This window comes from Chelmon rostratus, chromosome 22 (assembly GCF_017976325.1).
Source record: "Chelmon rostratus isolate fCheRos1 chromosome 22, fCheRos1.pri, whole genome shotgun sequence".
Taxonomy (NCBI): Eukaryota; Metazoa; Chordata; class Actinopteri; order Chaetodontiformes; family Chaetodontidae; genus Chelmon; species Chelmon rostratus.
In genome coordinates, this window is record NC_055679.1 from 20,525,106 (window position 1) to 20,538,059 (window position 12,954).

At 42.8% G+C, this 12,954-nt stretch overlaps 1 protein-coding gene across 1 annotated transcript; it reads right to left on the minus strand.

The window, feature by feature from the left end:
* Positions 1 to 544: 544 nt before the first annotated feature.
* svopl (SVOP-like) lies at positions 545 to 8,056 on the minus strand. The gene is made up of 16 exons (XM_041963554.1): positions 7,922 to 8,056; positions 6,667 to 6,776; positions 5,728 to 5,822; positions 5,266 to 5,364; positions 4,991 to 5,062; positions 4,749 to 4,873; positions 4,129 to 4,192; positions 3,422 to 3,547; positions 3,097 to 3,225; positions 2,643 to 2,716; positions 2,032 to 2,228; positions 1,370 to 1,481; positions 1,094 to 1,175; positions 924 to 1,013; positions 721 to 834; positions 545 to 627 (listed from the first exon to the last, which is right to left on the minus strand). Exons 2-16 carry the CDS (start codon positions 6,773 to 6,775, stop codon positions 616 to 618), a joined length of 1,500 nt encoding a protein of 499 aa, XP_041819488.1. The 5' UTR covers position 6,776; positions 7,922 to 8,056; the 3' UTR covers positions 545 to 615.
* Between the last annotated feature and the right edge of the window lie 4,898 nt (positions 8,057 to 12,954).

Genomic DNA, 12,954 nt, shown 5'->3' on the forward strand with positions numbered 1-12,954 from the left:
CCTGAAGTTGAATACTGGATCGTGATTGGCTTCCAGACTATTTGTGATGTCACAGGTCACACCTCTTAAAAGCTCAGATTTTCATGTGAAAACAGCCTTTTAATGTTAAACTCTGCACAGTCATCATTTAATAAATGAATGTTTTCATTTTAAACATATTTGTAAACTTACTGCAGAACAATAAATGCCCAGTTTACTAAATAAATAAAAATAAATGAAGTCTAAATATAGAAACCTTTTATAAAGTTCATTAAGCAGCAGAGTCAACTCCTCACCGGTGGCGCAGTGGCTCCCTCTAATGTTCAGTGGTCACCACTGCGATGATAACGGGAGAAGAACTAAAAATCAAACTTGTATTTTTAACACAGATATGTTATTATAATGGTTTTAACTGGTGATGTCATCACAGTAACAAACAAACTAAAACACTTTGTTCAGGTGTGATCGTAACTTAAATTAAAAGCTGGCTCTAATTAAGCAGTTGTGTTCAAAAAGTCTTGAAGAATTAATTTTAGAAAGTTAATGAGGGCACAGAAACAGCTGATATCAGTAAGATATTTAATATCTTTATATTACAGATGTAACAACGATAAAACAGGAAACGTTCTGTAGACATCAGGAGCTTTGCTGAAAAACACAAATAATGAATACAAATAATTAATATTTGTGTAAATAAACTCCATCAATAAAAAAGTAATAATAATAAAACGTGTTTCTCACCAGCAAAGCTCGTCCTTTAGTTTCTATAGGAAGCAGAAAGTTTCCCAGAGAACAAACCACAGCGGCCACAGCAAACGGGCTGAGAGCCAGAATCACCGACTGAGACATCAACACCTGAACACAACACAGAGAGGCATCAAGCACGGACGGCAGAAACACCAGAAAATCCACCGAGTGCCTCCCGGGCAGGACACCGAACTCACCTGAGCAATGAACGGAGCGATCATTCCTCCGATCCGACTGAACGACGTGCAGAAGCCCATCCCTAGAGACCGCACCGAAGTGGGATAGACCTGACGAGACAGAAAACACCTCTGACCTGGGATCTGGATCGATAAAAACTTCCACTAATACCAGCAGGGTCTGGACCTACCTCAGCAGTGTAAATGTAAACCACATTAAAATTCATTGAGACCACAGACCGGAGCAGGAACAGCAAGGCCGTGAAGAAAAACCTGGAGAGAAAAACACGAACAGGAGGTCTTCGTAAACATGGACCCTACCAGGGTGGAGGTCTTCATAAACATGGACCCTACCAGGGTGGAGGTCCTCATAAACATTCAAACAGTCAGACCGAAGGATCTCCTAAACCCTGACCCAGTCAGACTGGATATTTCAGACCGAGAACAGGACTCTCTGAGGTTCTTACATGGTGGTGCAGATGTTGAGCATCATGAACAGAACGGCCGCCACCAGCTGCAGCACCGTCATACTCATCTTCCGTCCAACAACATTGAGCAGACAGATGTTTAGTGGGATCACTGGGAGGACAGAGGAGGAGAGGACGTGTTACACCACAAAACTGTTCCGAGCTCTTTACCACTAGTGCACTAAAAATATACAGGTTGTCCTGATGGTGGCGCCAGAATACATGTCATGTTATGACCAAAATCTACAGGGTTGATCCCCTGTACGGTGGCCTGTTTAGGACATGTCAGTATGAATAATATCAGCATGTTAGCAGTGTTAACATGCTAACAGAAAGCATTTTAATGTGCTGACGTTTTGCTAACATACGGACATGTAGCTAGTTTACCACGTTAGCATACCAGCATGCTAATGTGGTAGCTTTTACGATGTTACACTATGGGATTAGTTAAAATGTCCCCTGGTGTTACGTAACAGATCACATAAACGGTAGAAACGTCTTTGAAACAACATTTAGACCTTCACGTTGTTCAGACATTTGGTGAGTTTGGATGGTCAGTACTGATTCATTTGACACTGGGTGGGAGGAATCCTGCGGGGGGAATATAAACTCAGCTCAGTGTTTCTATGATGTAAGCTGACTGATCTCGGTCCTCGGCTTACATGCGACCTCTCCCAGGCAGCTGATGAGCAGCGTCTGGTAGTCGCTTTGTGCAAACGGGATGCAGTAACACAGTCCGTCCTCATGGCGGTGTTTGACCTGATGCTCTCGATCTGCATCCGTCACACACAACAAGTTCTTCTCCAACAGCTCCGAACTGCCGAGCACGGAGCCGTAGTACGCGAAGGACGCCACCATCCTGACGGATGAAGGAAACCACAGTGAGAAACCGATCCACTGAACCCAGAAACGTATTTGTCTTTATTATACGTCAAAAAAAAAGCTTCACAACGCACAAACTTAAAAATAAATACGTCTTACAACTTAAAAAACGCTGAAAAGGTCTCCTAACTTCTCATGTGATGAGACAGTAAAGTGTTGGTGATGACGAGTATCTGAAGCAGCGTTTCATTTAGAACACGGTCGATTTAGCAAACCTTTGAATTCACTTTGAACATTTGACAAAATGTTACATCACTTCTACTTTTTGTATTTGTTACAACAAGAATAAAGCAGCCATTTGCATTGTTTTTATAATAAAGTACCAAAAGATAATGAAAAAAAAACATTAAATCATCTGCAATATGGAAGCGAGGAGGAAGTGAAACATTACCATGAAAACCAGAGCAGCAAAGACGTCCTCCTGAAAGACGAACCGAGCAGAATCCTCCAACTGCCTCTCTCGTTCTGAAACACAAACATTAAGAGAACATCACCCCACCAAAGAAGTTCTGAGATAGAAACAGCCGCAGATCTGAGATCAGGGAGCGTTCTTACATAAATCTGGTCAAATATGCTTCTAAAACAAAAAGGTTCTCTCTGATGTAAATCTGTTTCAAACAAATAAAAACTTGGTTTTCTTTTTACTTTCAGTGAGAAAAGGCCCCACAAACTTTTTTAAGGATTACCGCGGGTACTTTAACCGACAGAGTGTGAAGGGATGAGCTTGTTTTTCAGGTTTCCTGAAGTCATAGGTTGACTTCTCGTGGACTCCATGAGATTCTTCATTCGCACTGAGTTAAAAAGTCGGGCCTGACTGCTGATATTTAACCTGAGGGGGGACATACCACGGCCGGCTCAAGCAGTCGTCCTGGAGGAAGAGAAGCTCGGTTCATTTTGGCGATGTTTTGCAGAGTTTCAACAGCAGCCTGAATGTTTCCTGCTGACACGTTGTAACGAGCCGACTCTGGAATGAACTGATTAAAAACAGAGACGGACAGGAATGAGTTTGACCCGAGGAAACAGAGAGGACCTGAAACATCTTTCTGCTTCAGCACAACAACACAACACTTCAACTCCTTTCAGTGTGTAAACCCTAAAGAGGATGGACAGGTGAGGGCAGGCAGGTGAGGGCAGGCAGGTGAGGACGGACAGGTGAGCAGGAGGTTTAACCTTGAACAGGAAGATGAGGAGAACACTGGGGGTGACGGACAGCCGTATCATCCACCTCCACCCCAGAGTGGGAACCACCAGCATCCCCAGGATGATGATCAGCATGGAGCCGATCATCCAGAAGATCTGATACACAGAGACAGAGAGCATGCTGGGATATCTGAACTGACGACATCATACATCAGACAGGGACCAGGTGAGTTTGAGAACACCTGTGAGAACTTTATCATTACAATGTCTTTACAGAGCACAGAGCCTCACTGGACAACAGAGAGAAGACAAACATTATTCTTCCTCATCAGAACTTCAAGGCAGACAGAGACTCTTCAGTTAAAAATCCAGAGGACCTTTAGACCATCGTGTTCGGAAATAGTTATCAATAAAATCCTGATCCGAACTGATCGTGTTGGCTTCTGGAGTCTGTGATTGGAGGGGTGGACCAACTTAAGCCTCTGAAAGTCAGAACTGACACTTTCATCTGTCCTTCCTATGATTTCTACCACCAAACACTTGTTCTTCTTCCTGCTCATATCAGAAACATGCAGAAAACCTGTTCTCGAGTCTTAGAGTAGATAGAAAAGTTCTTTACTGGCATCATTATTAAGATCGGCAGTTATCACTGAGACAGAAGTGATGAAATGTAACCTGAAGAAAAGAACGCATGAAGTCCGTCTGAAGTGATGAAGTGAAGAGGAAGAGTTACTCACAGAAGCCAGAGGCAGCAGGAAGGCTCGATACCTCGCAGGGATGAACTCTGCCTTCAGTACAAAGCTGAAACATCAACAACAACAACAAAGACAACAACAACAACAAAGACAACAACAACAAAGACAACAACAACACAAAGACAACAACAAAACAAAGACAACAACAACAACAAAGACAACAACAACACAAAGACAACAACAACAGTATAAACAACAACAAAGACAACAACAACAACAAAGACAACAACAACAACAACAGTGAAAACAACAACAAAGACAACAACAACAAAGACAACGACAACAACAAAGACAACAACAACAACAAAGACAACAACAACAACAACAGTGAAAACAACAACAACAAAGACAACAACACAGTGAAAACAACAACAAAGACAACAACAACAAAAAAGACAACAACAACAACAGTGAAAACAACAACAACAAAGACAACAACAGTGAAAACAACAACAACAACAAAGACAACAACAACAAAGACAACAACAACAACAACAGTGAAAACAACAACAAAGACAACACTAGAATGAACAAAGAAAACAATAACAACAACAACAATGACGACAGTGTTAGAGTGCGTGTGTGTGTTGCACTGGACTGACCCCTGGGACACTCCTGCGACCCCGCAGCCCACCATGCTGCGCAGGAAGATGAACCAACCATACGATGGAGCGAACGAGGTGAGCAGAGAGAAGTAGGCGCTCCACACAAAACCTCCAAACACCACCTGATACAGAACTCAACAGAACACAACAGAACACAACAGAACACAACAAACGTCACACACACAGAGCGGACTCAGGTCAAAATATTTCTGACATTAAATATTAAAGATGTTTCTGACCTTCCAGCGTCCGTATCTGTCAGCGATGTATCCTGCCAAAACTCCACAAACCATGAAACCCAGAAACACCATCTGAGACAAAACACTGCTGTCAGTACCTACAATGGTACAGTACTGCAGTACTGCAGTGGAACAGTACTACAGTACTGCAGTGGTACAGTGCATCAGTACTGCAGTGGAACAGTACTACAGTACTGCAGTGGTACAGTACCACCAAGATGCTGATGGACAAAAGACTAATCTGAAAAAAGCATCAGATTAACTCGTTAACTCACAGTGGAGACGAGAGCGACCTGCCAATCATCCAGACGCCACTCACAGCGAATCTCAGGAGAAACTACAGCTAACAGCATGATCTCCATCGCCTCCACTATCTACAGACAGACAGACAGACAGAGAGACAGAGAGACAGACAGACAGACAGACAGACAGAGAGACAGACAGACACACACACACACACACACACACACACACACACACACACACACACACACACACACACACACACACACAGGTTTAGAGACATGTTAACACGTTTGATGCAGCAGAGATCAGACAGAGTGTCTGTTATGTCTGTAATCACTGAACTCTGAGTTCATTTCAGGTTTACAGGAGGCTCTAAGAGTCTGTTCATGTCTGTGGAAGCTGGTTTATGTTAATTCTTCTCTGCTGAACTGAATTAAAATGTTTCTGTCTCTTGGTCGTGGACGGTTGGAGACAGTCTGTGGGTTTCTTACGTTGGAGCTGCCCATGATGACAAACAGCAGGACGTGAAACCGGCCGAAGCCGATCGTTTCCACGGCGTCCTCCACGGTGAAGGTCTCGTCTGCTTCTGCAGAAACACAAAGTTACACCAGGAGAGGACGACGGCTCGCTGGAGCACCGATAACACACCTTTCATGTCTTTGGTGTCTCGTCAAACGTTGACGAGCCTCCGTGATGTCTGAGAACTGCTGCTCAACATCAGCTTCAGGTAAATCAAACCTTCCTGATTCCTGAGTGTCTCATCTGATTTACAGCTGGAACAAACTGCAGCTGCACGGCTTTAAAAACAGATTATTATTATTACACTTGATGTGTTTAAAGCTGCGCGAGGCTGCAGCTGAATCAGCCACCCCTGAAAGACGATCTTTAAGACTAAACATTTTACCTCTTTCTTCATTATTTCTAGTGTTGTCCTCAGTTGCTTTGGCACAGCTCTCTAATGATAATTAAAATTCATGTCAAAACCTCCAAATGACTGAATAATTGAATTTCTTAATCTTTTCAACAAACTCTGAATACGTGTATGAGGAGCGGAAATAATAAAAATTAACTGATGATGAAAATACATGTGAATTTAAAGGTGAATTGATTTCATTCATTTAAAGCCAGTTTGATTAAAACAGTTGTGACATGAAGAGCAGAGCCGAGCTCCATCATCTAGAACATATAACCACGAGTTATTAAATCACTTGATAATCTACAGTACATCATATTCATCACATCTGCAGCTGTTTTTTAGAATTTAAAGTCTGAGCAGGTGAGTGTCAGGTAGCACAGCAAGAAGACTTCAGTTGATATCAGGCGTCGCTGTGTCACAGCGCTGTTACGTCACAGCGCTGAAGGGAAGTGGAACCAATCAAAGGAATCAGTCCTCACTCTCTACAACTTATTACTGACACATTCACACTCACCATTGTTGTTTTTCTTGCTGCCCTGCTGCTTGTCTGCAGGTGTCTCTTGCAGTTCCACCTCCTGCAGGTGGATGGCGCTCACCAGCTGAGTCTTTATTCCATCCCCCATCCTGAAGACACACACGCTTTCATCATGAGTGAAATTTGTTTTTGGCTCTTTAGACTCTTCATAATGTTGGTTTTCAGTTGAATATAGTTTAAAAGGATTTGCAGTTCACCACATTCTGGTCTAATGTTTCACACGGTGTCCCAACTTCTTTTTTTTAAACTACACGCACGCACGCACGCACACGCACACACACACACACGCACACACACACACACACACACACACACATTCAGCACTCAGTCCCGTAAAAACATAAAATCATCACAGCTGATATTACAACATGGTGATCTGACCATGTCAAAGCAGAAATGATGATTTTACAATCAGATCATCAATCATCCTCTCACATAAATGTGTTAAATATTTCATTTTTCACAGGGAGCCTTCTGAACCCAGACTTAGTCTTCGTGAAGCAGTCTTAGGTTTAGGTTTAGTGTTTGGTTTAGGATTAGGCTTAGGTTTAGGCTTGGGTTAGTAGGCTCTTTGTGAAGCAGCTTTATTTGGAGAAACACTGAAGAAAAGCAGCAGATTGAGGGAAAATCCTTCAACTCGTTCTTGGTTTAGACAAGTTACGACTAACTCCGTTCAAAAATTTAAAATCTATCAATTTAAAATAAAGTCGCTCCCAAGGATCAAAATCAATGCACCCTGAAGCATTTTGTGATTTAAATGAATCTGGACGTTATTAAAACGAGCTCCAGTTTGTTCAGCCTGCTTTCAACGTGAACCGGTTCACAAAACTAGATTTAATTTCAGGGAAGTGTTTGAAGGCGGATCATTGGAGAGCCGACATCGACAGAGGACACTTTAAGAAGTCCTGACTCGATTTCTGCCATGTTTGAACATTTTTCCAGCCAACACCAGAAAGAAAACGTTAAAACAGCAGACTTTTGAACGGGGTTTGGTGGAGAGGGTTCTTAAGGGACTGTGGGCGGAAACGCACAACGATGAAGTAGAATATCGATCACAAGCCGTGATTTACCACATCAGAAGCTGCAGAGAAACACTGTGGTTAAAACTACGGTCCTCGCAGGAGCATTAGGTGGACTGAAGCTCAACTTTTGCCGCAGGACGTCAACGACGCGCCTCGGGCTGCGTTCACGTTCATTTAAAGGAAGTCTGTGATTCAGGAATAAACGTACTTACACAGAAGTTTGTTTTTAGCGATGAAGATGCCACTTGTGTCTCTTTTCATGCTGCGGTGGATGTTTTAGTGTGACACAGTCTGGAGCAAGTTATTCCAGCACAGACTGTTGTTGTTGTTACCTGGCCAGGTGTAACAGGAAGTGTCATCGTCACTGGGGACCGGCGGGAGGAGGGGGACTAGCTGTTTGCCAACTGGGAGGGCTTGGCTTCACTTCACACGCGGATTCTGAGTTAATGAGGACTCTTTGACGCTCCAAAAGAAAAATGAATGAATGAGAAAAGCAGCCGCCACAGTTTGAATTTGAACACATCTTTAATGTTTGTTAACACAATCTGTCAGACTTGAGACACCGCAGGATGCAGCTCACACAGTTTGGGTAGAACAGGTCTGTTGTGTCACACAGTCAGATCAGCACAAGACTCACCTGCCAGCGGTTGAACAGGTGAGACTGCTGGCAGTGTTCCCGCCTCAGTGATTTCACATTAAACTAACTTTTCCATCAGGCTCTGTTTCCAGGAAGCAGCTTCACTGAGTTACCTGGATCACACCTGAACTCACCTGGTCTGGGTTTGAACTGAGTGAAGCTGTGTGTTGGAACAGAGTCCAGCGAGGAACAACAGGAATGTGGTTTGACTCAGAGCACAACCTGTACGGAAGTTCATTCATGACAAAACTGATGACTCTTGAATCTGGTGAGTAACTTCTGAAAACACATGGCTGATTAATTAGAGGACTAGTGCTGAGTCAGCTGACCAACATCAGATATCAAGACACAGATACCCAGAAAGACTGGATTGCTCATTTCATGTGCAAAGGAGTAAAACTTCCTATTGCTGTATTATTAGTATATAACCTTTGATCAAGTTTGCATATGTTGATCACACGCGTTAGTATCTTGTTACCTGGCCGTTTGGAATCACCTGTCATACTGATGGATTCCTCCCTTCAATAACGGCTATTTAACGTGGATAAAAACAGGATAATTCAGGCACCAAATGTATTATTTTAATTGAAATGAAATCAAATTGGCCTCAAAAGAAGAATAATTAAATGATTAAAACCGGATTTTAATTTGTGCAACATTCTGTGACTCCACTGCGACAGCCCCAGACCAAGCTCCTATTTCTAGTTTACTATTGTGACATTTTATGAAAATCGACTAAATCGACACACCTGTTAATTATCGGCATGGCTGTGCACTACACACACACACACACACACACACACACAGTTCAACAGGTTATTATATTGCTTGCACAGATGTATATCACTGGTGTGCTGAGTTATTTTGTTCCCACAGTATACTGTGTTCACACACGTTTGTTAATATCTTGTACGCACTAGATTTGAGGATCTAACCCTTCAGGACTGCAGGGGCTCCGTACAGTTCACGTACCAAGCTAGTCTCAGAGTGAATCAGGGGTTTTGTCATGAGTAAACATCCACAGTGCGACTGGTCATCTGCTGGATTCTCACTGAGGATCACAGATCTAGAAAAAACAGAAACTCTTAAAGTATAGAAAACATTGAAGGAGACATTCAGGAGAAGTTTGTGAAACCTGCAGAGCAGCAGCTTGAAACCAGAGTTTGGTCGGAGAAGAAGAACTTCTTTTCAATGTGACGCCTGCAGGATTTCAATTGTTTTTGTTTTTTTGGGTGTGATCTGATGACTTTCAGACACACCTGAGTCGCTGAATTAGCACCATGTGACTCTGGAGGCGTGGCCAAGTCCTACAGCTTGACTGACAGGTGCTAGGTCCAATCAGACAGTCTCCCGCCGGTGAAGAGTTCTGCAGCTGGTTTCTGGTCCATGAAGGATGCGTTGGCACTGTTGCCGGGCGGATGTTTGAGTGCGTTCAGTAGAGCGATCACAGATAAAATATTTTCTATATATTATTTTCTATTAAACACCATATCCACTTTCATTTATACACTGTTAACTGGAACCATCTTTATTTAGATTAAAAAATATCTTTTCGAAATGAAAAACAGAAAAGCATGTTTCATATGGTCTTTTTTCTGCTGTGTTTGGATGAAGGATGGTTTCATGGCACTCTTTGCTCAATCTTGACTTGATGCGGAACAACTCTTATTTAAAATTTGTTTTGAACATCTTTTAGCGGCATGCTAAACATTAACTGGAACATCACGAGTAGCTAAAGCCTCAAACTTAGTCAAACATGCTGAAGAAGAGCAGAGATGAACAAACCCCCTCGTACACCGTGGAACCGATTTTTACTAGCAACCGACTTCTTCACAACACCACAGAGAAAACAGCCAACCAGCTGAGAGGGGAACCAGTCATTCAGCTGTACAACCAGTTTATGAAGGTAAGGCTGAATCAAAATGTCCAGAGTTTCCACACCTGCACGCTGGCCGAGGTCTGTCAATGTGTACAATTCAAGTCTGCATGGGGCCTCTGGCAGACCCATAGTGTACCCATGGTTCCTAGGATGTGATGATAAAAAAGAAATGAATAGTATCACTACTGTTAATACTAATAATACTCATAATTTAATTAGTTTGTTATATTTTACATTTGATTTTCAGCCAACAAAGAAAAATAAATTGGGCCACCTATCCTGAGCCCATCCATCCTGCATAATACTAATGTCAATACCAACAACAGCTATTCAGAAAAATACTGGGATTACAGGATTATTACAGGATGATATGGAAATTGGTCTCAGAGCTCATTTCATCCCCTCCCTGCCTAGCATCCTGGCTAACATGACGAGATGATGGTGAACATGTCTACATTCATGTGGGCTCAGTCCACAAGTCTGACAAGTGCACATTTGGATTCAGCCTCAGAGATTACTACTGCCTGACTAGGACATTCCTCCAGCCTCCTAAACCGGACTACTTTCTTCAAGGCAAATATTCAACGTCTATTTCTTTTACCTTCACTTACTGAAGGAAACAGAAAAGGAGACAAAGGATTTATTATCAAACTGCAAATGGACAAAAACAAAGTTGAGTCCAGGCTAACGTGTAGCACTAAGCCTGACAAGCTGAGGCTGAGATGTCCTAAAAGCGCCACCGTACAAAGAATAAACTCTTTAATTTAGGGAACAGCTTGAACTTTGCTCAGGTACCATCATCAGGACAAACAATTTACCTCAGTAATATTACAGGAATGAAAAACAGAGACGTCTCTCCATTTTTCATACAACAGTTTAGTTTCCTGGTGCACAATGAACATAAATCCTTGTGGATTGCTAACGAGGCCGCCACTGTTAAAGCTGTAAATTCTTATCCACAACTCAGTACTTTTCTGGGTCCTGTTTGTCTTCCTACCCCTTCGGCAGATACAAAGTAGTTTGAAGGTCATTTCCGACCTACGGCTACACTGATGACATTCAGTTACTGGTAACAATCTGTTTACTTGTGGGCAGTGAACATTACAGCCACCAGGGGGCACTGATGTATCTGCTTTTAGCATAAGCATTAGTTACTGGCTGTGATGAATGACTGGTTCCCCATCTCTGCCCCTGTACAGAAACACTTTTTACCCACCTGTCACATGATAATCTTGTCTATAGTGTTCTGTCCACAAACTGATGGATGCCACAAATCAGTGATGATAAAACTTCATATTAAAGTGATGCATTAGCTGTAATTTTTTTTTCATTGCCACCGATACATGAACACACGAGCGAGCAGCTACGACAAGCAACGTCTCCACGGAGAAACAAGCGCCGGCTCAAAATCTACAGCGAGCTCAAACACAAGAGGAATACAGCCATAGAACAGTAGTTTGGTCTTTTTTGATCAAAATAAAGGATTTAAAGTATACTTTCATATATAAGCAATAAAAAATAAGTAACATCTCAATACTCCAATAATAACTCTTACATTTATATTGTGCTCATTGGGATCCTATCTCTTTACAGGTATTTATATTCATTCTTATAGATATTTATATATACTTTTTTCCTGTTTTGCGTCCCTTGCCATAGGAACTGTACGCCATCTCTAGACAGTGCAAAGACCTCATTGATATGGTTAATGAACAGAGATCAGACCTCTGTGGCTGATGGGAGTGTGGAAGGCAATAAGTGGTCAATGAGGAGATGGTATGAGGCTGACGGTTAGCACCACAGAAGGTCCAGAGGGATAATCCACTTCAGAACTTCAGGAGGAACAATCAACTCTACAAGGTCTGGAAGGATGATCCGCCCAGAAGGTCAGAATGGACACTTTGCTCCATAGGTTCAAGATGGACCATTCACTCCAGAACTCCAGGAGGGGTGAAGCACCCCAGAGGGCCTCTCTTGGGAGGAACGATTCACTCCAGAACTCCAGGAGGAATCATCTACTCTGGACAGTAAGGAGGGATGATCCATTGCAGGAGTGATGAAATGCCCCAGAAGGCCTGGAGGGACCATGCACTCTGGGGGCTGATCTGGTTCATAAGTTCAGGAAGAATGATGTTTCCCACAAGGTCAAGAGGGACTCAGGAAGGACGATCCTGTCCAGAAGATCATGAGGGACCATCCACTCCTGGACGGTAATTTGGCCTACAAGATCTCAGGGGCTGTAGGCTCAAGAATGTCTGGAGGGCCTATCCCACTCCATAAAGTTAAGAAGGAAGTTCCACTCCAGATGATAAGGAGGGAGGATCCATTTCAAAGGGTCAGGAAGGGATGATCTGGTCCAGAATTTCAGGAATTAATTGTCGCTCCAGAAGTTCGGGAAGGTTGATCATTGAATGATCCACTCTAGGAAGCACTTCAGTTGAAAAGTGAAGAGTCAAACTCTCCTCAAACACTGAGCAGAAGGATGATGGACAGACAAACGGGACCCTGTAAAGTACCGGAGGTCTTTCAGTCAGGAGACACTGTCCTTTTTTTCAGACATGGATCGTGGTCCAGAGTTATGTTGGATTAAACGGCACAGATGTAAATTAGCTCAAGAGAGTCCGGAGTGTAGATCAGTCAGTTTTATGGTTTCAATCCAGTCCTTACTGGCTCTGAGTGGTTTAAAACAAATAACGGTTGAAACCGGTTGAGTCCTGATACAAACCAGT

What these genes read in the sequence shown, in the direction of transcription:
- svopl (XM_041963554.1), bottom strand. Translation starts at nt 6,775, where the DNA reads ATGGGGGATGGAATAAAGACTCAGCTGGTGAGCGCCATCCACCTGCAG. An exon ending in CTGCCTGGGAGAGGTCGCAT is followed by an intron (nt 1,482 to 2,031) that starts GTAAGCCGAGGA and finishes CTGTCCTCCCAG; the next exon opens with TGATCCCACTAAACATCTGT. An exon ending in CTCAACATCTGCACCACCAT is followed by an intron (nt 1,176 to 1,369) that starts GTAAGAACCTCA and finishes TTTTCTCTCCAG; the next exon opens with GTTTTTCTTCACGGCCTTGC.